This window comes from Chlorocebus sabaeus, chromosome 23, assembly GCF_047675955.1.
Source record: "Chlorocebus sabaeus isolate Y175 chromosome 23, mChlSab1.0.hap1, whole genome shotgun sequence".
Taxonomy (NCBI): domain Eukaryota; kingdom Metazoa; phylum Chordata; class Mammalia; order Primates; family Cercopithecidae; genus Chlorocebus; species Chlorocebus sabaeus.
In genome coordinates this window covers 55,110,150-55,135,319 of record NC_132926.1, presented here as the reverse complement: position 1 = coordinate 55,135,319, position 25,170 = coordinate 55,110,150, and the positions used below count along the sequence as shown (strand labels likewise).

The window sequence follows — 25,170 nt, the reverse complement described above, 5'->3', positions numbered from 1 at the left end:
AACGAAGAATACCATAGACAAAATTAAGAGAGGGTTGAACAAATGAGAGATGACTTTGTCTGACATCAAACTGACTAGGGAGACTAAAAAGGAAAGGATCGGGAACCCAACAGGAAAAAATCAGAAATGTAAGTTTGAACAAATAAGCGATATAACAATAAAACACAGATTTATACTATCAGATTGGCGACAATGAACAAATAAATAATAGCTTGTGCTGGAAAGGATATGGAGACAAGGGAAAACTCAGCTACTACTGCAGGGAGGGGTGTCTAAAGTGAAATACTCCTGGAGAACAATACCAAAATAGTGAAGTTAAGTATGTCTGCGTCCAATAACCCAGCACTCCCACTGATGGATACTGATGCACTGAAACTCTCTGACAGGCTCATATGCTGATGAGTACGAGGATGTCCATCACAGCACTGCTGGCTGGGTCAGGGAGCTGGAGGTAACATTAAGGGAATGGAAAAGTAAAATGGAATCCCAAGCAGCCATTAGCAATGAGGTAGTACACGCAGCAACATGGAGGCATCTTAGAAACACTGTTCAGTGAAAAAAGATAGTTGTAATATCGTTGATGTAAATTAAGACATATACTCACAAAACAATACGTTTTGCAAAGATGCATACATATTCAATTTATAATATCAAACATATTAGTGGGTGCCAAATGGAGGAAGGAAGGAGATAGGAGTGGAGATTAGAAGTGAAAGAGAAAATTTTTAAAACTAGTGGCTGAGTCCGTGCTCTGATTGCATGGGTCTGAATCCCAGCTGTGCCTCTTACTAGCTCTGTTACCTTGGGCAATTAGCAACCTCTTTAGCTAAGTGTCCCCGTCCCTAAAATGGGCTGGTAACTGACAGACAAAGACTGTCTCCAAAAAATTCTGTCCCGCTCTCTCTGCATGTAGCTCCTCCCACAAGAGGCGGGCCTGTGACTGCTTTGACCAATAGGATACAGAGTAAGTGCTGCCCTGGGACTGCCTAGTTCCGTGTTTAAGCAGGAGCCCTGGGCCGCCACAGCCGTTTCAAGGGATCCTAGGAACAGATGCCACGTGGAGAGGCAGGCCACGTGGAGCAGCACTGTGCCATCGGACTGTGTAAGACACCTGGCAGAGGCACTGCCCAGCTGTGGCCAGATCAACCCATGGAATAATAAGATACAATAAAGTGGTTGTTTTGGACCACTAAGTTCTGTTACGTGGCACTAGATAAGGTTATGAGGATTAAATAAGGTAATTTTATTTTTTTCTCTTTTGACACAGGGTCTCGCTCTATGAACCAGGCAGGAAGTTCAGTGGTGCGATCTCGGCTCATGCAGCCTCGACCTCCGGGGCTGAAGTGATCCTCCCACCTCAGCCTCTTGAGTAGCTGGGACCATAGGTGCGCACAGACACACCTGGCTAATATTTGTATTTTGTGGAGAGCCGGGGTCTCACCATGTTGCCCAGGGTGGCCTTGAACTCTTGGGTCAAGCCATCTGCCTACCTCAGGCTTCCAAAGTGCTGGGACTACAGGCGTGAGCCAAAGCGCCTGGCCAGGAGGTAATTTTTAAAGTGTTGGATAGGGCTGGGCTCGTTGGCTTGCGCCTGTAATCCCAGCACTTTGGGAGGCCAAGGCGGGCGGTTCACGAGGTCAGGAGTTTGAGACCAGCCTGATCAACATGGTGAAACCCCGCCTCTACTAAAAAATAATACAAAAATTAGCCAGGTATGATGGTCGCGCGCCTGTAATCCCAGCTACTCAGGAGGCTAAGGAAGGAGACTTGGGCCCCCATAGCTGTTTCAAGGGGCCCTAGAAACAGATGCCACGGACTGAACCCCAGAGGTGGAGGTTACAGTGAGCCAAGATCCCCCCACTGCACTCCAGCCTGGACGACAGAGCAAGATTGGGTCTAAAAAAAAAAGAAAAAAAAAAAATCAAAGTGCTGGATAGTGCATGGCTCATGGGAAGGGCCTGGCACTATATACGTATTTGTGGAATAAAAAACAAGGACCTAATGGTCACAGAAATAGTGTCATGACCAAGAATGTAAGATTAACTTAATTCTTTGCACATGATGTTCACAGATAAGCTAAAACCTCTGATAAAGACTCATACATTCATTTCCTTGATGGGAAAACTATGGCCCTGACTGATAGATGAAAAGTGTATTCCAAAAAAGAGAGTGTCTCATAACGAAGCAGGGCTCCCTGAGCCAACTCTCCTTCTGTTGTCTTTGTGCAGAGAATTCAGAGCCTCAAGAAAGCACTGGATGTATGAGCTCAGTGACTCACGAATGTCTCATTTCTGGGAACACAGACAACTGATGGGCTATATTCGTTTTCCTCTGTAGCACTAGACCCAGAACTAGTACATTTTTATCTGTAATGAATTCTCAATTAACCCTAGGTCTGGGTATCAGGAAATACAAGGAAAACAAAAATCTACCCATAATTCAAAGATCTCAATCAAGTCAGTAATTTCAACCTCCAGAAAAGTTATCTTAATAGTTCTTTTTATTCCCAAGCACAGTACACAATAAGTATCGGCTGATTATTTTACATTAATCCCACTTCCTTTTGAATAAGAGTTAAAACAATTTGTTTATGGTCTTTCAAATTGATTATTGAAATTGTTCTTTGAAATCCTGGCTAGGGCAAAATAACCTAGACGGTAGCAATAGTGAGTGGAAGGATAGAAAGGGAATGGCACCACTGTTCATTTGTGAAGGGGGAGCTAAGCCTTGTGAATCTTACAAGGACTATATGAGGTAGATACTATCCCCATTTTACAGAAGCAAAAACTGAGGCTTAGATAGATGGGGTCACTTGTACACAATCTGCAGCTGGGACACTGTGGAGACAGGATTCAAACTCATGTAGTCTTGGCTGCGCATGGTGACTCATGCCTGTAATCCCAGCACTTTGGGAAGCTGAGGCAGATGGATTGCTTGAGGTCAGGAGTTTGAGACCAGCCTGGCCAACATGGTGATACCCTGTCTCTAGTAAAAATACAAAAATTAGCCAGGCGTGTTGGTGGGCACTTGTAATCCCAGCTACTTGGGAGGTGGAGGTGGGAGAATCTCTTGAACCTGGGAGGCGGAGGTTGCAGTGAGCCGAGATTGCGCCCCTGCACTTCAGCCTGGGTGACAGAGCGAGACCCTGTCTCAAAAAAAGCCACACAAAAAACCTTCATGTAGCCTTACTCCCTAGCTGGTTCTCTTCTACTCTATCATGTTGGGAAGAGGAGCCAGGATCACCCCAGAATGACTGAAATAGCAAGAGGAAGGCAAAATGTCCTAAAGCCAATTCCTATACACTGAGACTTTTGTGAAACCATTAAAAAAAAAAAAAAAAAAGAGTGTATCATCTGAGGGCATCGATAAAAAAAGAAAAATCCCAGCACTTTGGGAGGCTGAGGTGGGCGGATCATGAGGTCAGGAGTCCAAGATCAGCCTGACCAACATGGCGAAACCCTGTCTCTACTAAAAAATACAAAAATTAGCTGGGCGTGGTGGCACACACCTGTAATCCCAGCTACTTGGGAGGCTGGGGCAGGAGAATCGCTTGAACCCAGGACCTGGAGGTTGCAGTGAGCCGAGATATCATGCCATTGCACTCCAGCCTGGGTGACAGAGTCAAAAACAAACAAACAAAAAAAGAAAATAACAAAATCGGTGGATCGTAGCCCATGTATTTCTGCAGAACTGACACATTTCGAGAGAGTTAGCAGCTGTCCAGATATCACAAGCCATAAGACCAACTTCTCATGACTCCAACCTCAGCAGCACCAGACTTCACGTGGTCCGTCTGCAGAAAGCAGGTCCTCATATGCTTGGCTGGGAAGAATGATGTCAAGCCAAGTCCATCATGTTCCCTAACTTCTTGTCCTAAAATAAGCCTGAACCTTGTCCCCATGCACTGGCTCAACTCCCATTCTACTTCAGGCATCAGAATGACAACTCTACATTTCTCATCTAGCACTAGGGACTACAAGTTGTGTGGTAGACCTTCAGGCAGCTTCTAGGAACACTCTGGATTGAAGTGGAAAGGAAGCATTTCCTGATTTCATTTCTTAGCTGTCTTTCCTTCTCAGGTTCTTTGGGCCATGGGGCATTTCCTAGTGTGGGCAGCTCCATAAGCTGTGTGGAGTGTCAGGCAAGGCTGAGGGGATTCAAATATGGGAGAAAGATGCACGGTGCAGGCGCAGACCCAGAGCCCAGCCAGGGTCAGTGTCCCGAGGGGTACGATAAGGACCTAGGAGGAAGTGGAACCAGAAGCTGGCTGCCTCCCCAAGTGTGGGGTCATTTGGGCTGCGATTTCAATTCCGTTTTCTCCTTTGGCTCCTCCATGCCCCAGATGAATTATTTTCACTGAAAATGAAATGCCTATGGCTACAGCCCCACTGAAAGTGTCAATCCATGGCAGGGCCCAGGCACTTGGGGCAGGGGAGACTAGGACAATGAAAGACAAATCAAAGTAACTTCCAAATCATGCCATTTATTTTTCCTTAATGGATTTTACAGCTCATCTGAGTCTCTGCTCTGTTCTCTGAGGAGCTGTAGAATTTGTGTCGATGCCCTGTGTCCTCCGTCCTTCCCCAAATGAGCACACATGCAGGGCAGGCAAGAGCATGCTGGATTTGTCTTAGTTGTTAATTCACCTTCTGGCTTCACTGTGACACACATTTATCTCTACATGATATTCTCAAGAAAAATGATTAGGACAGAATCACAGCAAGGAGTATGGAAGAGAGGGAGTTTAAAAAAAGTCTGTGGAAGAGAAGCAATGAACAACCAGGGCCCTTTAGGTAAAGGACCCCCACTCCTCATCTCTTCCTCTTCATTCTTGATCTTTCAAAAAGAAGTACAGGAAGAGGTCTAGGCTAGCAAGGGTGCTGGTAAGCTGCACCGTGCCTCTGTACCCATGAACAAAAGGCACCCCTTCCTGCAGGAAGCGTAGCCCTTTCCATGGGGCATGGCTTGGAGGGGATGAAATATCCTCCAAGAGTTCAGAATCCCCTATGGGCCCTGATGCCTATGGAGATCAGAGCCTCTCACAAGGAGGTCCCAAGCTGGTGACCTGGGAAGGGAGGCACTGATGCTCTGCCTGGCTGCCAGGGGTGTCCTGCCACCATCCCACATGCAATCTACTCCTTGCACCTTGGACTCTGCTTTGCTTCATAGGGCAGGGATGCAAACACGAAGGAAAGAGGTGTGGCACAGGCACAGTATTAATGTGCAAACCCTTCCTAACGCAGGATCCCCACTGACTGCCTGGGACCTGGCTGCCTTTGATGGTGTTATGTCTCATCTCATGAACCAAGATGGCAGGAATTCTCTGCAACCAACCTTGACAGGAAATCATACTGGAAATCTGCTGCTTCCTTAATTCATGGAAGAAGCAGGGAGGAGAAGGGAGATGGTCCTCTCATGAATGTTGTGCCATTCAGTTGAGAGGCGTCACGGTTCGTTCACCTGACAGTTCAGGGACTAAGGCTGGGTGGACGTCATTTATCAAGTATATTACAGGGCTGCAATTCACCAGCTACCAAGCTGGACTCTTTGCTCTGGAAATTTAATGTGTGGCAGCTGTGTGCAGCCGGTGGTGTCCAGCATTTTAAAAAGGTCAATTAAGAAACTGTTGGTGGTGATGCAGCTAATGACAGCCCAGGGGGGTGAGCAGGGCGGAGTAAACAGAAGGGCTGAGACGTATATTACTGGAATTGAAGTGTCCAAGTGAAGCGTGGTGGGGAGGAAATCTATTGTCACAAGCCATAAAGCACATCTGAGTTTTGCAGCGGAGAGCAGTACAGCTGTTTCCCTCCCCAGGCAGCGCTGGGGGCAGCCAGTGAATGGAGGGCTCCCCGACAAAGGGGACACCTGCATCAGCTCCATCAATTTGCAGACAAAAATCGCTACCCTCCTCGCTGCCTGTTCCTTTGCACTTCTCGTTTTCCCACGTGGGGAGCACAAGGCAGATGCTGGAGTGATACTCAGAATGTGGGTCATGTTCTAGAATTCCATATTTTAAGCATTCCCGAAGCAGGGCTCCGCCCCTCCTCGCTGCGTGTGGGCGGGCGGACAGCCGGGAGCCTGAGAGTCAACCCCGGCCAGCGCGCTCCTCAGAAGACATCCGCTCCTGCCTCGGCGCGCGCACAATGCAGGCTGCGGATCAGACCCTTTACCCTGCGACGGATAAAAGAGGGACGCGAAACCCTTAGAAAAAGTCTATTTCGGACTGTGACAGAATTGGCTCATGGTTGGGGGAAGGCACTGTGTGGGGCTCTTTTTAAAGAATCAGACAAAGGGGTCTTAGAATAAGTGCAGGGCTGCTAGGACAGGCTTTTTTTTTTTTTTTTTTTTTTTTGCCACATCTACCTGTCAAGCTAGAAATTCAATAGAGCAATGGGAATGCTAATTGATATGCAAAACAGGTCTAGGGTTCCTAGAAATGTCTAATGATCCTCCAATTCATTATGAATGCAGAATTAAGACATGCACTAAATGAGATGGGAGTAAGAACACCAACCTTTTTGCTTTTCCTTTTAAAACCTGCTTTGAGAAACTTCACAGGTTTTACGATTTAAAAAAGAGTATTGCAATCAGTGGGTTTTGTCTTTCACACACTGGATTATTTATTATTAGAAAATAGCTTCTATCAGCTGTCAGTACCAAACAAGTTGAAAGGAGTGAGCGTCTCACCATATTTTTTTTCTCCTTAATGATATTTAAATAAACAGCTCACTATGTGGAGAGTTGCCACGCCTTTTTTCCCTTTAAAAACTGAATAAATGAAGTTTAGTAGAAAACATTCTTCAAATAAGACTTGTTCTGCATCTGTTATGCTGTCTCCTTGAGTAACGGACGGAAAAAGATGACAAAGACCACTCAGGCTACCAAAGTACTCCAAAGAATCCATAAGAGAAACTGAGAAACAAATAAACTAACTCAAATAAGACCCAACCAAACCAAGAAACCAGTTTTTATGTTGGCTTTTTGATTTTGATTATCATCTAAGTTTAATATATATATATATATATATATGTATGTTTGAAATAGTAATAAAAAAGGAAGAATTGAATTGCATCCGTAGCAGGACAACCTTCCTCATACGTTAAAGAGGTGTTCAGAAAATTCCATACAGTATCTGCTAAATAAACATGTTTGGCAGCTTAGCAAATATCATATGATTGCAGCATCCATGATTTGAAGTAAAACAGCATTTGCTTTCTTCTGGCGGAGGTCGTTGCTCGGGGCAATGTGCTAACGCGCTCTGGATGTTCTCAGACCCACAGGCTTAAGGAAGGGCTTGGGGGTGGCTCAGTGCATGACCCCAGGGCAGACACTTCCAAACCCCAAACAATGAATCAACCAACCAACCACACAAACGTCAAACAACTGTCTCCTTCGAGTTCCTCTTGACCGAATGGAGGCCCAGCAAGGACTGCTGGTTAGAAGGTACACTGACAGACTTTGGAATGAGGAGAATCACCCTCTGATTGGTCCGACGCCACTCATTGTACAATCGACAGTGGTACCTAAATGACACCTGGGGGTGGGAGAGGAAAAGGAAGAGAAAAGAATTCTGGTGAGCAGAAGTGGATAATCAATACAAGAAACAAATACGTCATTTGAAAGAGCTTCAAAGAGCTGGCAGCACTAAAGCAGGGCAAGAACCCTGGGCAAAATGGCTCTGGCATGCAGTGAGTGTTGAGAGATTGGGCAGCAGCCAAAGAGCACCCTATGTGTGGACACATGGGCAGGGCTTGCATGGTGGCTTCCTTTGTTCCTCCTCATACTGGGTAAATTCAGGATATAAATGGGAAAATGAGGTTCTTTCTGAGTTTGGATTTATTTTTGGACTAGTGGTGGATACAATGCCAGCCCTTGCCCAGCTGTGTGACCTCGGCAATGTGCCTATCAGGTGCCTAGGTTCTTCTCCATTAAATGAGTGGGATGCTAGGGCTTCACGTACCTTCCTGCAAGTTAGACTCTGCATAACTCAAAGGATCCCATTCATACTATGATATGAAGAACACCCTTTGTACTGTCCTGTGGACAACCTGCACAACAGCTTGATGGCCCCAATAGGTGATTCCTGATTGCATCCAGCTCTAGCATTCTACAGCTTCCAGTAAGGAAATTGCAGCATGGGCACTAACTCCCCTAATAAATCTTCTTGAGGGGGTGGGGCATGACTCCCTTGGGTGCCCACTGTGCCTCAAGCTTACCCACATGGCACTGAGTGTCCTGAACAGCACCGTGCATGTTTTTCTTTCCCCCTGCACTAGAAGCATCTTGAGAGCAGGGGTTGTGTTGTGTTCATCTTTGCATGCCCAGCACCTGTTACAGTGCCTGGCACTTAGGAAGTTGCTCAAAAGAGTTTGCTGAGTAAATGAATGAGTGAATAAGCATCCTATATTTTCTGATTGCAACACTGCTTCAAACTTAAGCCTCTCCTTTTTTCTTTTTCTTAGATGGAGTCTTGCTCTGTCACCCAGGCTCGAGTGCGGTGACATGATCTCAGCTCACTGCGACCTCCGCCTCACAGGTTCGAGTGATTCCTGTGCCTCAGCCTCCTGAGAAGCTGAGATTACAGGCATACGCCACCATGCCTGGCAAATTTTTGTATTAGTGGAGACGGGGTTTCACCATGTTGGTCAGGCTGGTTTCGAACTCCTGACCTCAGGTGATCCACCCACCTCGGCCTCCCAAAGTGCTGGGATTATAGGTGTGAACCACCGTGCCCGGCCGAGGTGCTCGCTTTTTATGTACATACATTGGAATGAGATGCTTAAACCTGTAGTCTGTTTTGGAGAAGGCCGGCATAAAACACTGATGGACTGTCCAAGAAATTCAGAGTCTGATGTGTAGGTAAGTGCTGGAAAGCAAGGAGCCCATGAGCTTGGAGTGACAAATCAGGTCTGGGCTGTTTAATTATCTGGGAGTGGATGGGTTGTGTTGATCCCACTAAAGGTCTGTGGTGGTCAGAAAGTAGGCTGGCCTGATGACTTGGGCTCGAGTTTCTGGAAGTAGATGAAAGTGCAGGCCCTTGATCAGAATGGGCTTTTTAGTCTTCATGGCAGGGTCATGAAATTCAAGGCCCCTTATTCAAATTTCTGAGGCTAGAAAGCAGATGTCATGGGCTGAGTGCCAGAGAGAGTTGAGTATGAAAATATACGCTTTTAAACTCACACAGATGTGCTTTTCTTCAAAAGTCCCTAAACATGCCAAAGTGGATCATTTTGGTTTTTTTTTCAAGCTTGATTCTCTTGTATCTATTCTGTCCTGCTGCTGCTTGGTGTCACTCACGAATGTAGGAGAGGCAGGCTGGGAAGCCAGCTGTTCAGGGCCAATGGCAGGAAAGAGGTGGAATGCAGACAACTATTATACTAATAAGGAACTCTGGCAATATAAGAAGTCTGGAATCTGGGAACATTACAGGAAAGCTAGATTTCAAATAAAGAGTCCCCTTTTCCATGATGCTGAGAGCTGCGCACACTGGCATCAGTAATTGGAGAAGTAGCTATGAGTGCAGGCCGCAGGCTCCAGAGCCAGGCACACGGGCCTGGAATCTGCATCCTCTACTTAGTGGTTGCATGACTTGGGGAAGTTATTTGCTGTCAACAAGCTTCAGTTTCCTTGTTTGTAAGATGTGAATAATGATACTTGATGTAATGCATATAAAACACCTAGCACAGGGCACAGAGCATACATTTTAGTGTTCTTGGGCTGTTATTTTGTGTGTCTTAAATATAAGAAAGAATTTTGTGACACCCTTTAGATACAGGGTAACAGAAAAAAAAAGAAGAAGAAGAAGAAGAAGAAAAAGAGAGACAGAGAGGGATTGGGCTATTTTCTTTAAGGCTCTGCTCTCAGTGTGGTCCTGGACCAGCAGCAGGCTGCATCACCTGGGAGCTTGTTAGAATATCAGAATTTCAGGCCCCACCCAGACCTAAGGAATTAGAGAGTGCATTTTAACAAGATCCCCAGGTGATCTGCATGTGCATTCAAGCCTGAGACGCACTGCTTCAAGGAACACAGGGAGTCAACGACTTAGCAGGTCTCCTGGTTCTTTGGCCAGGAAATTTAAAACTTCAGCCCACTTGTGTAGACAAACAGATGAGATCTTATTATACATTAATCTATTTTAATTGTGCTTAATCACCACAGTCTACAGGCAAATTCAATCAATAAAAAGCCAGCATCATAAGAAGACGCTTCTTTGTCAGGGAAAATAAAGGCAGTTGAGCACAACGCCAAGGAGACCACAGGTTTGCATTGCCCTGGGTTAATGCTACTTCTCTAGATGCTCCAAGACGCTGCATCCCTGCAATGCAATATAATTGGAAAGAAAGGAGGTCTAATTTAGAAGAAGAATAAGGCAGCGAGGAAAAAGAAAACATAAAATAAAAAGATGCTAAAACAATAATGTCAGGAATTTCACTTAGATATTTCTTAAAGTTTTGAGTTTAGGAGAGAGGAGGAAGAGAGTATAGGCCCACTATTCTAAAAATACTACTTATGGGATGGGCTTCCTGAAGTTTCTTAGTTTATTCATCTCACTAACCTCCTATCATGGGCAAGTCTGCTGTACAAAGAGCTGTGATTACATGAATATTATCAGAAGGGTTAGAAAATGTTAGCATCTACTCTTACCATAAGGGAGGTGACTGCGGCTGGGGCAAAGGTGTGCTATAAAGTCACAGCAGGCGGCCGGGCGCAGTGGCTCACGCCTGTAATTCCAGCACTTTGGGAGGCCGAGGCGCGCGGATCAGCTGAGGTTGGGAGTTCGAGACCTCCTGACCAACATGGAGAAACCCTGTCTCTACTAAAAATACAAAATTAGCTGGGCGTGGTGGTCTATGCCTGTAATCCCAGCTACTCGGGAAGCTGCGGCAGGATAATCGCTGGAACTCGGGAGGTGGAGGTTGCGGTGAGCCGAGATCACGCCACTGCACTGCAGCCTGGGCAACAAGAGCAAAACTCCCTCTCAAAAAAAAAAAAAAAAAAAAAAAAAAAAGCCACAGAAGGCTTTGGGATATCTGATTACATATTTTGATTTTGCCCTTTCTCTCTGGAAGTGATGGTGTGACTTAGGGATGTAGGGATATCAATGGGACGAGGCCTTGGCAAACGGCCTCCGCAGCAATGTGCCCAGCTCACCTATCTATCTCTGACTGCACCGGGGAAAGGAGTATAGGAGTGAATTGGTCATGGGGAAATACCGCTGAATACCCTCAGGCTGCTCGTAGGCCTTGTGGGGGATGTGTCTAAAGCAGCCCCACAGTGAGCCTTGTTGGGACAGCATTCCATTGGCGGTTCCCCTTTTATAAGAAGAATTTAAACAATCAAACCATGGGACCAGCAGTCAGCCTTTGAGGAACCAGGTTGCTCATTCATTCCCTTCTGTGCTGGACACTGGTTGCACCAGTGATGCAGTGAGTGGAAAGACTTCCTATACACGGTGCCTCAATTCTCCTCCAAACTCCAAACTGGGGCTAATACCAAGTCCATTACCGACAATTTCTTCATGTTTAATGTGGACTCAGTTCTCAGCCAGCTGTCTTTGTGTCTGTCCACGGGCTTCAAATCACTTGTGACATGGACAGTGATGTTTCTGGGACGCCTCTATCTGAGGTCTTAGGGTGGAGCTGGCCAAGGCCCTGGCCTCCTGGGCCCAGGTGTGCTCCTGGAACACAGCAGGTTCCAGAAGGTGGGACTCCCTGAGGGTGTGTCAAGGCTGGACCCGCATCGCCATGTGTGCCTGCGAAAAACTCCGAGGCACTCTGAGGTGTGCAGCATGAGCGCTTGTCCTTCTTCACAGTACCAGGGAGGCCCTTCCAGGAACGGCTCCTCTGAGGAGCCAGGCTTGGACTGACACCGTGTTTGTTTATCTAAGACATTTTCACAGCATATTCTCCTTAAGCTTGACAGCTTGTTTACAATGGGTTTCTGCTGCAGGGCAGTTTCCAAGTGCTGTCAGCTTCTGAATTACGGCTCTTGCCAGGGCTGCTCAGTACAGCATTTATCTGGGATGGAGTTATTCTATGTTCAGTAACCTATTGCTGAGCTGACTCCACAGCACGTTTTTCACACCAGTCAAAGGGGAGAGATGCCTTCTTTCCCTGCCCTAACTTTGCATTCTATAAAGGCAGGGGGAGGGTGGAAGCTGGCAGAGCAGGGAAGCCGCAGGAAGGAGCCTGGGGTCAACACTCTGCTAGGTGCTTGCACGTATGTTCTCAGACGTTATCTCACTTACTCTTTGCAATAACCCATTGACCCAGTGGTTATCAATTATTTCCTGTATTTTTTTTTTTCGTATAAGAGGAAGGATGAACAGAGAGGTTAAGTATCCTATTTGAATTTACACTGTTATTAGGATGCTAAATCTTGGGTTTAAACACAGGGCCCTTGGATTCTAAATGCATGCCTAGAACTGCCCGTGAGAAATATTTCTGGAATGAAGTATGTTACCATTTTCCTGAAAGAGCCTAGTCTAGGTACCTTTTCCACCCAAACCTTTCTTTCACCTGAGATGGGAGATGAAACAAGGTCACATCCATTTTTTCTCAAGATAACCTTCTTTCTTTTCTTTCTTCCTTCCTTCCTTTCCAGCCACCTATCACCCTGTTTCTTTCTTGTTAGATAAGTGTATGCTTTACAAAGCAGGATTTCAGAAAGGCCTTACATTGGTTTTGAAAGCCCAGCATTTAAGTTCACTTCATCCATCCTTCATCATAGGCACTCTTCTAAAAAAATTGTAGACTAGAAAACCTCTAAACATGGCAAGAACTTGTATTATTCTCCAAAGTACTTTCCCATATACACGTTGACTTAAATCTCATAACACCAGGGGAATTTGGCAGGATGGGCATTACCAGTATTTCCACTTGACAGATGAGGACACTGAGCCTCACAGAGGTCAGATGACTTTCCCAGGGTGGTGCTGTGGACCAAGAGTTAGATGGTGCTGCTTAGACTCCTTCATTTCTTATTTCTAACCCTCCTTCCATCACAATGGAAGCTTCTGGAACAGCTTCATTGCCTGATTAAAAATGAACCAGGACGTACTTTGGAAGCATAGACTTTTTTTTTTTTTTTTTTGAGGTGGAGTCTCACTCTGTCGCCAAGGCTGGAGTACAGTGGCATGATCTCGGCTCACTGCAACCTCTGCCTTCTGGGTTCAAGCAATTCTCCTGCCTCGGCCTCCCAAATAGCTGATATTATAGACAAGCACCACCACACCTGGCTAATTTTTGTATTTTTAGTAGAGACAGGGTTTCCCCATGTTGGCCAGGCTGGTCTCGAACTTCTGACCTCAAGTGATCCGCCCACCTCAGCCTCCCAAAATGCTGGGATTATAGGCATGAGCCACTGCGCCTGGCCGAACTGTAGACTTCTAAAGGAGGCAATAATAGTTTTACTTGGGGCTTCATTAGCCTGGGAACAGAATGTCTAAATCAACCATAAGACTCAGGTAGGTTCTTAGCATGAGAACACTCCCTCTTTACTGAAACTGAAATGTATCTCCTTACTGTTTGAACACTCTCACTGGAGGGGAGGCGCAGAGCTGGAAGAGCCATATGATGAAGAAGAGGGAAATGAACAGGGTCTTGGGAGTGGCAGCTGGAGGAACAGGGTCTGGGAGACAGAGAAAAGGAGGAAGTGTATGCTAGAAGCAGCTTCCACATGCTGACGCTGTGCTATGGGATATGGGAATGTTACATTTTAGACAGGAAATACATATTGAATAACAATGGAACGTGCTCAGATTAGAAATGAGCAGGCACAGGAGAGTAATGCCAGGAAGCAGGGGGCCCAGCTTCTGAAAATATTCTAGGAGACTGTGATGTCCTTCCCTGCAGCTCCCAGAGGAAAGCATAAAGAGAGAGATCAAATGTTGCATTTTGTGGGTGCTGTCAACTAGTACTCAAGCAATCAACCTACTGCATGAAGTTAAAAGTTAAAAGGATGTAAAAAGGGATATTTAAAAATTCTTCCTCATACACAGCGAGAACAATTATTGGGAAATGGCCTTTCTTTGGTGGCAGCTTCTCAGCTAGATAAATTAGTGCTTTTATGGGCAGCAGAGTCAATATCCCAACACACAGAATAATCATCAGGCAAAGTGCGCCTCCACGTCCAACAAAGACTTTAGGCTGTGTCAGGACGTAAGAAGAAAATAACCAGCAGGGAGGATTCATGGTCTGTGCAGGCAGTGACAGCAACAGCGGCCAAGTGCATCATTCATAATATACTACAATCCCAGCAAAAGTGAGAAATATAAACAAGAGAAAGAAAATGCCATGCCTCATAACAGATGGAGTCCTAGAGTACTAGAGGAGGGAAACGTCCAAGGTGTGTCTGTGTCTTTGACTGATGGACACCCAGAAGCTGAGCTTTTTCTTTATGTGATCTGCCTTAGCATCACAGACACACACACAGACAAAGGCACACACACACATAGTCATAAACCAAATCTCACGCTCCCGCCAGCATTTGAAGGTCTGCTTTCTACCAGGCAGGTGAGTGTGTTACAGACAAGAAGAAAGGCCTGTGCCAGCGGTGAGGCTGCCAGCTCCAAATGGCCTGAACCCCAGCCACGGCCCATACTTACTAGTGTCCAAAAGAGGTAAATAGTGAAGAGTGCGACAGTGAGTGCAATCAGCCCGACGGCTTCTAGCCGACTACTAAAGTGCAGGTGGTCCACGGCGCCCCGCAGGCATAGCCAGCCCGAGATGGTGGCCAGGGGAGTTATAAACAAGAAGCACACCATGTCGCCAAACAGAGTCCGCTTCTCATGCTGGGGGCCAGGATTTCTCAGCCACTGCCAGGTAAAGGGAGACAGAGAAGAGAAGGGAGAAGGTTAAATGCCAGTGTGGAGTGGAGAAACACTGCTCTGAAGTTATCTTTGCCTTCAGAACCTTGGGAAAAGGCATTTCTGTCTTGTTATGAGATAACAAGGAAGCGTTCAGGGCTCATTCCTATGCCCCACCCCCTGAATAATAATGGTATGATACAAATAACAATAATAATTTATAGTCTCCTTGCTGTAGATGACCTACTTTTTGTGAAAATAGTCGTTACTATTCTGAATCACAATGATCCCATGTGGAAGGAAGAGAGAATGTTACTGTTGGAAGGTAACAGCTGAGGTAGGATAAGCTCAGTCATGTGTCCAAAGCCTTCCAGTGTCTTGACCCTGGGAATGTGTGCAGGAAAGGGTTGGGTTGCTCAACCCCTGCACATTCCCAAGACAGGCCTATTTTTAGGACTGGCTCTTGACCAGCTCCTGAGAGATGAGCTTTGAGTCCTAGTAATATTTTGCCTCATAAGAGTATTTTGCATGCCAGAGGCCTTGGGCCACAATACTAGTATGATCAGATACTTTATGTCAACAATGTGATTTATGGTGAACACCTATTTTTGCCCTGGGAGGCTGGAGTTTGAGTAGCTGAGGTCAGTCATGCAGATATTGCATGTCTGTGTGACTGATCCCAGTCAAAACCCTGAATACTAAGGCTCAGGTGAGCTTCCCAGATTGGCAAATACTTCGCACACGTTGTCACAAATCATTGCTGGAAAAATTAAGCATATTTGTTTGACTCCACTAGGAAAGGACACCTGGAAGCCTGTGTCTTGTTTATCCTGGACTTCGCCCCATGCACCTTCACCCTTTTCTGCTTTTAATCTGTATCCCTTTGCTGTAATAAACCAAAACCAAGAGTATAACAGTTTTTTTCTGAGTCCTGTGAGTCCTTTTAGTGAATAACTGAGCCTGAAGATGGTCTTGGGGAGAGCCAACATAGAATAAGACTCACCTGACGCCATGAACTCATTAATGCCCTCTCTTGGCTTTTGGATCCTGAACCTCCTCACTTAGGAACATCTCTGACATCTTGATTATGCTACCATCTTGACTGAACCAATCCCCAAAAGGATGAGGAAAACCTCATGCTTGTTGAAAGACTAAAGATAATTTCTACAGTTAGGAAAATAGGATGGCTGTCCTCCCATTTGGGTACCTGCTTAATGCCTGCTATAATGCTTTCCAAAATCCATTCGACAATATATTTAATTCAGTGCTTACATACTGGTGTCAATTCACATGGGTAATGAGGCCTAATAGCTTTTCTTCAGATTAGCATTGAAACACTCTACAGATAATTTGACATTCCCATCTCACTGTTCCATGTAGTAACAACAGAGGCCAAGTTGTCCAGAGAAGGAGTGGGGTCAAACACAGACGATGGGGCTGGGGTGAGGAGAGACACTAGCACACTCTGTCTTCCATTTTGTCCCTACCAACAAACAGGGACCTAGCACTGACTGTCTGCTGATGTGTGCCCAGCAGTGCCACACAGCTGGCTTGCCAAACAGGAGCACTGGCCACCGAGGAGACAGCCCAAGCGGCCAGGGCAGCAAATCCTACAAAACCACCGGGAGGAAGGGAAGGGCCATGATGGGTGAGACAAGAGTGGGTGGGGCTGACAGGAGAGGGAGGGGAAGGCCATGCTCCAGGATGGAAGGACAAAATAGAAAAGCTGCAAAGAGGGAAACAAGTTGAGGAAAGAGCAGTGTAAGACCTGGCAAAACCCCAATGACTGAGTAAAAGAGGCAGGTGGTAAAAGGCACCAAAGAAGGTTTTCTGGGAGGTGTCCTTCCTCAAATGTTTGCATGAATCCCCAACATTCCACATTTCAGAGACAATCCACCTTAAACATGGGCTGAGATGGTGAATACAGTCAGTTTCACCTCAAAAGTGGACAGAAATAACTATTAAAACATAGATAATGGGGAGCTAACTTGTCTGTGAATTTAAATACTGCATTATAAATATTTAATGTAAATACCAAAGTAAGTGCAGATGATATTAATCCTGCATGTGTTGTCATGCCACCTCAGACATCTCAGCAGCTTCAAAGAAGTTCAAAGAGCTCTTATTAATTAACATGTTCTTGCCTAAGTACTGGGAATATCACTATCAAGTGGAGAGTAGAAATAGGGCATTATTGTATCTTAATTTTACAGAGGCTCAGTAAAGTTAAATGTTGGTGCCAGGTGATTGAGAAGCTGAACTGAGAAGAGGATCGAGATCTCTACTCTTATTTAGATGTTAGTGAATATTCAAAAATTAAAATTGCAAGACATTCAGACATCCAGATTCTTAAACAATGGTGACCAAATTATAGCAAACCAACCCAATTCTCCTCATGGTTTGGGTTTTCCCTGGAAGCAGATAGACATCTGGTGTACTCTTCTCTGTACCTCCATTTTGGAACAGTAGGCCCTGAATACATACGCTACCTATGTACACAGAAACGCTGACCTCATTAGCTAAGACTTCCCTTCCTTTCTTTTGCTTGGGAATTCTAGATGCATTTTATTAAAACTAATTCAGTACTTTACTTATTTATGTGGCCCTTGACATTACCCAATGAAATGACTTAGATATGGAAGGAGGGGAGGAGGTAATTATGAATCAATGTTTATCTCTGCCTGATGCAAAATAAATGTGCAAAGACAAACTAGAGATTATAATTGCTTGTTCCCAGTTTCCTGTTTTCTAATTGTTCTTTGATCTTCCGTATTTATGTGCCCATGATCACCCAATAAGATGAATTCTGCACCTTGTTAACTCTAGTTTTGGGGAGTTCAGCTTACTCTTTGTGCTGTTTGCTGCTGGTTGTATTTAGGTATGGAGTACTTTACATGGTACTATTATGTTAAATTATGTATCTTCTGCAGAGCTCCAAATGTTATCTATTATACAAAGGCAGGTTTGTGAGCGAGATCAGTAGCAATCATCCATCCTCATCGAGGAAAAGAGAAAACTACCCTTGGCTATGGTAAGAGCCACTAAGTATTCAGATATATCCATAAATCAACATAGAATATTAATATAAGCAAAGTTTATAACAGAGAAAAATTTGAATACAGTTTATGTTTCTAGCAATATGGAATTGTCTAAATAAATTATGGAATTTACTTAACATAGAATACTATATATTAATAGCAATTTCAAATGCTAATGTACATTTTATATTTACTGGCATGACATATTGCTGAGCAGAAAAAAATTCTAGTGGACAGAATGTATAGTATGATCCTATATATGTAAGACATATTTACACAGAGACAGACATTTACATTTACACACACATAGTGTATTCACATAAAGAACAGGGGGACACCTAGCAAAATAATAGCTATTCTTGGTGGTGGCACTGTGAGTGGTTTAAAATTTTTTTTGTACATTATTTTCTTGTTTTTGTAAAATGAACATGGATTCCTTGTATAAATATATGTGTATATATTACTTGTGTACAAAACAGGGAGAGAGACAGACACACACAGAGTGAGAGAGAGGGACAGACAAGGCTGTCAGGGGAGGTAGATGTCTAGCTAGCGCACAGCAAACTAAAACAGCAAAACAGCTATTACTGAGAGAAGGCTGGGGCAGGCTCAGTGCTGCAGCTTGGAGTTTATTATGCAATATCTCACTGAGTCCTCACAACAGTCCTATAGTAGGTGATAACAGTATCCCCAGCCCATAGATATAAACACCAGGGAGGAGAAAGTTTAATAACTCACCTAAGGAGAGATAGCAAGTGGGTATCAGAGGTGAGATTTAAAGACATGTGAGGAAGAGCCTCACATGTGTCTTCCTTGTTTTCCTAGTAACATTTTCTTTTTGTACCAAATGGCATTTGTGTGTGTATGCTTGTGTGTGCAAGGTTTTTTAACTTTTCAGTTAGGTGGGACATATTTAAGTCCTGCTGTTTTATTGAGTACATCTGCTAACTGAATGTTTATTTGGCTGGCCAGGATGTGATCATGGTACTTTTAGAAAATTTTCTTAGGCTCTTGTTCTGGTCTGTGTCAAATCTTTTGCCAAACCACGATGAGGTCTAATTTCTGGGTGTTTAATCTCAGCTACATTATCATGCATTGTGACCTAATTCATAATAGACAAGGGGTTGACCTCCTCAATTATTGTTCTATTGCATTTTTGGCTCTTATACCTTCTACCTTTCTTATCAGTTATGGGGTATATACATTGACTATTATACCTGTTCTGTAGTAGTATCCTCGTCTCCTAAGCATTAATAAAGAACAGGAAGAGGCAGAAGGCAGGCTTGTTCATGTGTCTGTCTTCCTATTCAAACTTACCTTTATATCACTGGTGTCTAGCACAGGGCCTGCCTCATAGCAGGCACCTCATGCTAAATGAGTGAGAAGAGCTTATATCTCTTCAGCCCCTACTATATGCCAAGCACTATCTTATATGCTACATCTAATAATTCATTTACTCCTCAATAATCTTAGAATCATTATCATTGCCATTTTATAGATAGGGGAAATGAGACACAGAGAATTTAAATAACTTACACAAGATTGGTCGTGGCTTTGGTTCATGAAGTCTAGCTCCAAAGACTGTGCCCCTAACTATTCTATATCATAGTTCTTAGTAAAGCATGGGGTCAGGAAGTAGCTGGATGGAAGGGGAGGAAAAAGGTTACACCTTAACTGTACTTATCAGTACAAGAAGGAATATTTACTTACCGAAGTTCCTCTGGTGTGAGATACCAATTAACTTATCCTGCCCACTTGTGGACAGCTTTGGCAGCTCAAATGCCATTCTTGAAGGGTCTTAAGTTTGATCTTAGTCCTTGGCTTATACTTGGTGGTTAACTATATTTTAAAAGGCAAGGTCAATGATTGAGACTAGTAATTTTTGTGGCATTTTTCTCTGGGTGGACCCACCCATACGGCTGCCAGGGGTTCTGTGGGCAGCCAAGGGCACCCTTCTGGCATCTTGTTCTCTGGTTCTATCAAAACCATGCAGTACAGAGATCATGCTGTTGAAAGCCCCAGCAGCTGCCTATTTTTCTGTAGAAATCTCATTCTAATCATTTAGCTTGTTTCTGAACCATGAGGTTGATCACTTCTTGGAAATAAGTACAACAAATAAACCAGAAAGCCCTATCATAATCAACACTGAAGGGCCTGAGACAGAAGAGGGGATTAAAGCAGCACTCTACTACCTTGCCGCAGCATCATTCACTGGCTGTGAATGTACATCTAAGGTAAGCCAGGTACCAGTGGCTACTTTCAAGGTGGGTTAAGTGTGGATTTGGATTTAATTACAGTGTCAATATGTTAAATCCCCTACTGGTTGGTGGGCAAGAGGGGGTGCTGGAGGTTCTGAGTTATAGAACTTTAGACTCTGCCTCCCAGGCTCTGAGTTAATCAGCTTAAATCCCAAAGGTAGACAGGACACTGTGCAGGTCAGTTTGTACTAGAACCAGATTACACTCTGGTGGCTAATAGCTCTGATCGATTACAACCTTCCCCATGAATCTCCTTAATGAGAAACCACCACAAGAATGAAAGAAACTGATAGAAAGGAAACCATAATAAATTTATGGAGCTGGAAGAAAAAAAAGAGAAGGCATGGTCTCACAATGTTTACTCACTTGGGTTTATCTGCCCGAGTCTCCTGTTAAGCTGACACTTGGCAGAGTTATTAACCTTGCCTTTCTTGAGATGGGTCTTATTCTGCAAGCCCAACACATTCTACACTAAATTCTCGCTTATCTGGGGAGCCGGAATGTGAGGGCGGCAGTGTAACGATCAGAAGGTAAGTGATAGGTCTCTTGCATGATTTAAAATTCAAGATGAAAGATGAAAATCATGCTTTACAGTTAACTTGAAACAAAGCAGAGAATAAAAACAAACTCCTACTAGTGTTTTAAATCCCTGAACTCCACAGTCTGTCAATGAGTTTCCAGGACAGCTGAAGACGCACAGAAGGAAATTCTCACTCCAGGGGACCTTAGGAGATGCATGCTTCAGATGTCCATCAAACCAGGCTTATAACAATGCATCTCAAAGGAGAACTTTACAGAGTATTTGCTCATGCCTTGGCCTCTCTCCAAACCTCTAGACGTGCACATTCAATGACCCAGTCAACATCTCTGCTTAGATGACTAATAGACAACTCAAACTTAATCTGTCCAAAACAGAACTCCTGATTAGCACGTACCTCGTAACTCCGTTCCCCTAAGTCTCCTCCATATCAGTAAATGACCATCCACCCCCGCCGCTTAGTCATCCTGTTCCATTCTGTGTCTTTCCTCCTGGGCTAAGGGACTTGCCCAGGACATGGTAAGTCCTATTGCTACTGCCTACAACATATACCTGGAATCTGGCTGCTTCTCTCTGCCCCACTACTGACATCCCAGGCTAGGTCACCATCTCCTACTTGGGAGGCAATAGCCTCCCTGCTTCCACTCTGGCCACCCTACTGTCCAGTCCCAAAACAACAGTCAGGGTGAGCTTCTAGAAATACAAATCAAATTAGGTTGCTTCCTTGCTCAAAACTCTCCAATGGTCATAATAAAATCCAAACTGTCTACCTGGTGCTATAAGCCCTGACTTCATCCCTTCCTACCAGTTCCCATGTCTCCTGCTATCTCTCCCTTCATTTTCAGCCTTTGTGCATATTCTTTTTCAGCTTCTCGTTATTTAGGACTCAGCTCAAACGGCACCTTCTCATGGAAAACACTCCCAGTACCTGTGAATATTACTCAGCTATATTTTCAAGAGCACAGAACGCTCTCTGAAATGATGCTATTTCTTTAGTTGTTTATTTGGTTGCCCATGTATTGCTACCCACTTCAATTTTGTTTATTTTAATATGCCTTGATCTAAGAACAGCACTGGAACATAGGAGATGCTTAACAAAAATGAATGAATAGGCCGGGTGTGGTGGTTTATGCCTGTAATCCCAGCATTTTGGGAGGCTGAGGCAGGTGGATTGCCTGAGGTCAGGAGTTTGAGACCAGTCTAACCAACATGGTAAAACCCCATCACTACTAAAAATACAAAATGAGCCAGATATGGTGGTACATGCCTGTAACCCCAGCTACTTGGGAGGTTGAGGCAGGAGAATTGCTTGAACCCAGGAGGCGGAGGTTGCAGTGAGCTGAGATTGCTCCATTGCACTCCAGCCTGGGCAACAAGAGTATTGATTTTAAAAAAATCTTGATTTAAAAAATAAGTCTTGATTAAAAAAAGAAAAATGAATGAACAAACATCTGAGATGCTACTAGGCCTGACCAGAAATGATCTTACAGTATTAGTTAGACTAGTTAAACTGATTGGAAAGAAGAAACTTTGTTGGCATATAAACATCAAATTGTCAAGCTAATTGCTTTTAGCCTTCTAGACTAGAGATAGCATTTCTTACATATTGCTCTTCTTAGGTTCCCAAGAGAAATATCTATACACTGTTTTGTTGCTACAAGATGAAAAACCTGTAGTTTCGATGCAAGCTTTTTTTCCTAAGATGTAAGTAACCATGGAACATCTATTTTTCCATAGGTCATGAAGTCATATGAGAAACCCAATAAATTATTCAAGACCCCTTGTGCTGTTTTAGTCACAATTACTATATATATATATATATATTTTTTTTTTTTTCTAGAAGAAACCTACCTTGAAATAATTGAGAAGTGTACATACCACATGTCCTCTTAAAAGTTATACAACTCCAATTCAACCAATTCGACCACTCAGTACATTCAACAATATGTACTGAGTGCCTATGATGTACCAGATATTTGTACTGAATTTGGTAACACCAGGTGTTGTTATTGTTCCCATTTTGGATTAGGATATGAAGGCTCAGTGAGGTTAAGTTCCTTGTTCAAGGTCACATGGTGAGGAGCCAGTATTTGAAACCTCTAGCCTAATGCTCTTTCAATTCTTTCTTTTCACTTACTTTCACACTACATAAAATCTTGATCCCAATTTTTGTTCCCTTCTGCAACGGATAAAGTTCAAGAAGCAGCACCTTGCTGGGGATAAGATATGGGCTCGGAGGCAGGGGACAGGATACCACTTCCAGTTGCCCCACATTCTGGTTCCCCCAAATGCTGTGTGGCTTTATGAAGTTCTTTAGCTCTGTTGTGGAGTCAAAAATGGGAGTCTACCTCAACAGAGTAAGCATGCGGTGGCTTTATGGAGTGGTGAAGCAGCCTCTCTTGTTGTCAGAGCAATGCTATAGAACTCTTAAGGTCTCATTTTAGTTCAAAACATCAGGCTTAACTAAAGGATTTCAGGTCAATCCTTTTCTAGGCTTCAAGTTTGTGTGCCCAGTTGCTTACTTGATATGTCTCCATTTGTGCAGCGAACATGACAAGCTTTACAAGATCCACCGCAGAACATGAGATTCACCATCCACCATTCCAACTCCCCCACAAACAGATTCCTCTCTCAGGGTGGCCCATACCAGCATGTGGGAACACCAACACCTGGTGGCTCTCATAAACAACCTCAGTCCCATCCTTATTTCTCCCTTTCTTCATTCCTCTTCCCCCTATATCCAGTCTATCAGCAAATGCTGTCAATTCTTCCAGAATACATCTTGAGTATGTTTGCATTGCTCTCCCTGGTCACCACTATTCCCTTCCAAACCCTCCTCATTTTTTACCTAAAAGATGGTACCATGTAATAGTCTCCTTACTTTTTCACCCTTCCACTCCTGTTATCCTAGAATCCAGTTTCTATAAAGCAGTAAATCATGACACTTGTCTAGTTTAAAATTTCCCAATGGCTCCCCATCACCCTTACCTAACACCTTACCATGGCCTACAGAGCCCTGTGTAATTTAGCCCAGGTGTTTGTACCCTGGAGTCCTATCCACAGATAGGATTCACAGGATCTATGGTTTTGAATGGGAAATAAGAATCACGTCTTTATTTTCACAAACTCTAATTGAAATAGAACATTCCACTGAGCGATGCAGAAAATCTAGGTGGCATCAGCAGTACCTGCGACTTTGTCACTGGTAGAAATAGAAATATGGATATTTCATATCACATTACAATTGTTGCAGATATCTTGAAATATCATTATTTTAATGTTATTAGATCTGCTACAAAACATGCTAAAGCATCATTTACATTTTATATTACAACTGTGTCTTTTACATATTTTGATACCTGTATTTTAGTGTAAATGGCTTCCTTTGCATTCCTGTGTATTTTATCTTATGCAATTAAGAACATGATTCTGAGAAGGGATCCATGCGCTTCAACACATTGCCAAAGGGTCCAGAAAAGTTTAAGCACCTGGTGCCTAGCTCCTCTGTGCTCTCATGCAATGCTCTCCTGCAGTGTTTCTTTCTGCCTCAGAAACACCAGACTAGCTCCTACATCAGAGCCTTTACAGTGGCCATTCCTCTGCCTGGAACTCCTTTACCCATGGCAGGTTCCTTCTTATCAGCTGTACCTTTGCTTGAATGACACCTCTTCAGATGGGCCTTCACAAACCAGCACACATAAACCCTCACCCCAGTTCTTCTTTGCCACAAAGCCTCGATTATTCCTTTATCACTTTTACCACCACTAGCAGAGACAATCTTGTTTATTTATTCACTTGTTAATTCTGTTCCTTCCTCCCCAGCAGGGAAGCTCTGTTAGTACATGAGATTCTTCTGGCCTGTCCACAGCTACATTCCTATTTCTTAAATATCTAATTTGTTCTTGATAAATATTAGCTGAAGAAATACACAAATCCTTCTAAGCCAGAGGATCACTTTGGGTAGACATCAAATGAATATAACTGAAATGCATATATAAGACCATTTGCTTGGACTCTTCCCATTAAACACAGTAATTTTTGCCACACACATGTGCATAGCAGTTACTTTGGCACTCACAGCTGTGATCTGGCTGAAGCATAAAGTCATATTCAAGGACACCTTAGAGATTTGTGATGCTCCCTGGAGGACTTAGGCCAATAAGCCAATTAATAGGCTATAATGCTCCATAAATACTATGCTTATGCCTGGGACATTATAATTTGGCTCTGACATTATTTAAACAATGCTACACACACTCACACCAATGGTTTATTTTTCCAAAGATTAAATCAGTGGCACAACAGGATTAGATGGCAAATAATTTTATATATTCACTTGTAACTTCAGACATACACAAAATAAAAATAATCTCTCTCTAATTATTTTAGATCATTACAGCATAGGAGTGATCAACAGCCAAATGGAGATTGCTTATCTGAAATATGAGAAGATACTTCAGAATTATGTGGCATATCTGATCAATGTAAAGCAAGAAACATGAGATAACCAAGATAGAATGGAGAGTAAGG

At 43.8% G+C, this 25,170-nt stretch overlaps 1 protein-coding gene across 3 annotated transcripts in view; it reads right to left on the bottom strand.

The window, feature by feature from the left end:
• Positions 1 to 4,467: 4,467 nt before the first annotated feature.
• The window catches only part of MARCHF3 (membrane associated ring-CH-type finger 3), a 176,844-nt gene continuing 156,141 nt past the window's right edge, over positions 4,468 to 25,170 (bottom strand). For all 3 annotated transcript variants that reach the window (XM_008014297.3, XM_008014296.3, XM_008014299.3), the window contains 2 exons: positions 14,606 to 14,815; positions 4,468 to 7,534 (listed from right to left, as the gene is read on the bottom strand). In XM_008014297.3, the coding sequence (XP_008012488.1) occupies positions 7,376 to 7,534; positions 14,606 to 14,815 (369 nt within the window). In that variant the 3' untranslated portion in view covers positions 4,468 to 7,375. The remainder of the gene's footprint in view (positions 7,535 to 14,605; positions 14,816 to 25,170) is intronic.